The 3,221-nt window shown below is 45.4% G+C and overlaps 1 protein-coding gene across 1 annotated transcript; it reads left to right on the forward strand.

Annotated features, from left to right (window-relative positions):
• Positions 1-373: 373 nt before the first annotated feature.
• Positions 374-871, forward strand: LOC149222188 (uncharacterized). Its single transcript, XM_089387528.1, has one exon. It carries the CDS (start codon positions 374-376, stop codon positions 869-871), a length of 498 nt encoding a protein of 165 aa, XP_089243654.1.
• Positions 872-3,221: the final 2,350 nt, after the last annotated feature.

Consider the following 3,221-nt stretch of genomic DNA (forward strand, 5'->3'; position numbering starts at 1 on the left):
AAGTGTTATTTAGATGAGATACCACCAGTTGCGAGTCTAAATAAATCACTAACGAATCAATACCAAGAGATATTGCTTTCGATAGCAAATTAATAACAGCAGTATATTCAGGGAATCGCTGCCGCTCAGGACCGGAGCCTTGGCCTACGCGCGCCCTCCGAGACTGCACCCCTCCTTCAACCTCGTGGCTGTCTGGGTCTTGGCCTCCCGCCATGGCCCCCCGGACTCTCCTCGGGAGGAACTCGATCCTCAAAAGGCCTTTTCAAATCTTGTGAAATCACTCCCTCCTCAACGCCCTAGACCTGCGATTTTGAAATTTGCCAAGAAATTAGATGTTCTTCAATAAGTTCAACTGCCTCCAACCCTACCTCGCATGGCAGCATTATCTCTTGCTGAAAAAGGTCTCATAGGGCAATTCACAGGCCTCTGGCCCTCTCCAAGAACAGTTCAAAGATGGGTTGAACGAAATTGGTCAGATAAAATCCAAGGGAAAATATCAATTAGGTTTTGTGGAAAAGGGTACTATACATTCCACTTCGAATCCAAAGAGGACAAGGATTTGATCTTCAGAAACGAGCCGTATTTCATGGACTCCAGGGGTCTCTACCTCAACAAATGGACCCCAGATTTTGACCCTAAGCTGGGTTTTCCCAGTGTTGTTCCAGTCTGGGTCCGTCTACCTCACCTCCCTCTCCATTGCTGGGGAGATGAGTCTGTTCGGGCCATTAGGAATGCTGTAGGCAAATATATTGATCGTATCCAGCCGAAGGATAACATGCAAGCCTGTGCAAGGATCTGTGTTGAAGTGGATCTAGGCAAAGGACTGCCTGAAGCAATAAAGCTGAAAGTGGATGAATGGAGTCATGTCTAGCAATTGGACTACAAGCAGATACCATTTAAATGTAAGGTATGTCACGAATATGGACACTTTGCTAATAGATGTTCTAAACTTGTTGATGTAGAGAGTGATGAGCAGGAAGGCCATTAGGAACCAGTCAAAAAGAAGAAGTCTGCCCCTTCATCCAAGCCTCCCCTGGCTTCTGATAACCCTGGACCCTCTGCTCCGCGTCCTTCTTCTTCCTCTCCATCTGTTCCCCTCTTACCTGATCCGCCCCTCCCCCCCTCTTCTAACCCCTTCCTTGTTCTCTCTGGGTCTCCTCCATAAGATCCCCCCTTGCCCCCCTCAGCCCTATCTGAGCCTTCTGACCCCCACCCTTCCCAGATCATCTCTTCGCAAGCATCCCTTGAGCCCTCTCTATCCATAATAACCAGAAGCTCTTCAAAAGAACATGGAACATCCAGTGACATTTACAAAAAATCGGGACTTGGAAGGAAATCAGCCAAGCAACATAGGGATGAGAATGCTCAGAAAGATATAGCCATGGGAACGCAAACACCAATAGAATCTTTCATTCTGGGGCATTAAGAGAAAGAGACAAGCCACAAAGAACAAGAGAGGCGAGCACCTCTCCACATGCCCAATACCCAATGATGAAAATCTTATCTTGGAAGAGCAGGGGGTTAGGGCACTCCTCCAAAGTTGCTGCCCTCAGAGACCTAATTCACAATGAAAAGCCAGAAATTATGTTGATTCAGGAGACAAAACAATATCAACATGAAATGAGAAGAATAATAGACCAGCAGAAACACTATATAGGATGTATCAGTTGTTGGCATTATGGCTAAAGTGTTGTCCTTGATGGCAACCCATTCAGGTGATAGATCACAGTACTTCAAGTCAGCAGCAGAGATTGATGATCAGCTATCAAATATTGAAGAAAATAAGGGGTACGCAGGTACACCTTACATAAGGTGCGTACACCCAGGTCAGTGTTACATAAAGTGCGTACATACCCGCAGTTATCCCGTTCAGGAGGTGCGTACCCCCAGTGCACACATTTCAAGGCAAAGAAATTCACATGTGGGGTTTTCTTATGTTTTACTCTTGGTATTTAGCCGACGGTATTGTGTTATTATGGTGTCGGCCCGTGGTATTGATCCATGATTTAAGGAAGAGCTTTCCTATATAAAGCAAAGGAGATCGTTTGGCTTGAGCATGTTTTTGGTTGAATATCTTATGAGGGCTAGATCTGAAATATTATGATCTCTTGGGAGTATGTCTAGATCTAAATAAGGCGAATCTACTGATGGATTGAGATCTCTTCGGCGCATGTTCAGATCTGTAGATCTGACTGTCTGGGTTATTTCTGAAGTCTTGAAATCATCTATGCCCGAAGGTACGCAGGAACGAAGCGTTTCAGGTGCGCCGGTATGTAGGAACAGAAGGGTTGCAGGTGCGGAGGTACGCAGGCACAGAAGGGTTGCAGGTGCGGAGATACGCAGGCATAGAAGGGTTGAAGGTGCGGAGGTACGCAGGCATAGAAGGGTTGCAGGTGCGTACATACGCAGGCACAGAAGGGTTGCAGGTGCGGAGGTCCGCAGGCAGTTCAATGGACTCAGAGCGAGGTAAGCAGGCGAGCAGTTGAGCAGGGTGCGTACTGTAAGCAGGCGAGCAGTTGAGCAGGGTGCGTACTGTAAGCAGGCAAGCAGTTGAGCAGGGTGCTTACGTAAGAAGGCGAGCAGTTGAGCAGGGTGCTTACTTCTCTTAAGATATTTGTTTATCATTGCTTTGTTCTGGGTTTGGTTCTATTATTGTTGATCTGATTACTATAGTTGACTGGGTGATTCTCTTATACTTAATGATCATTTGATGCTTATGGATCCAGTTTGAAAATTTATGAAAAGTGGTCCTTGTAAGAAAAGAAGTAGGGGGTTGTAGCTCCCTTCCAGGAGAGACTGGAAAATGAGAGAGAGTTGTAGCTCTCTGCAGGTTGCAGCTTGCATACTGGTAAAGGACTGCACCAGTACAAAACCATTGTAAAAGGAGTTTCTAATTTGAAAGAAGATAGAGACATATTGCAGCAGGTGGTTTTCACCCACATTGGGTTTCCACCTTACATCTTGTGTTCTTTGGTGTGACTATCTGTTTTCTTTGTTCATGCTCATTATTTTATGGTACTGACATACACAAATAATTCAAAGAACAAATAAAGAAGATTTATTAAAAGAGTTAGATAATACTGATTCACCCCCCCTCTCAGTATTATTTCCAACAATTGGTATCAAAGCAGGTCCTTCAGAGAAGCTTGATCGCTTGAAGGTAGATCGTTCATCATGAGCAACTACGAGAGAGAAGCATCAATCAGGCCACCGGTTTTTGA

This window comes from Pinus tabuliformis, chromosome Q, assembly GCF_031772625.1.
Source record: "Pinus tabuliformis cultivar Carrire ecotype Pingquan chromosome Q, CPIR1, whole genome shotgun sequence".
Classification (NCBI taxonomy): Eukaryota; Viridiplantae; Streptophyta; class Pinopsida; order Pinales; family Pinaceae; genus Pinus; species Pinus tabuliformis.

Coding starts and splice junctions, on each gene's coding strand:
- LOC149222188 (XM_089387528.1), top strand. CDS start 374: ATGGCAGCATTATCTCTTGCTGAAAAAGGTCTCATAGGGCAATTCACA.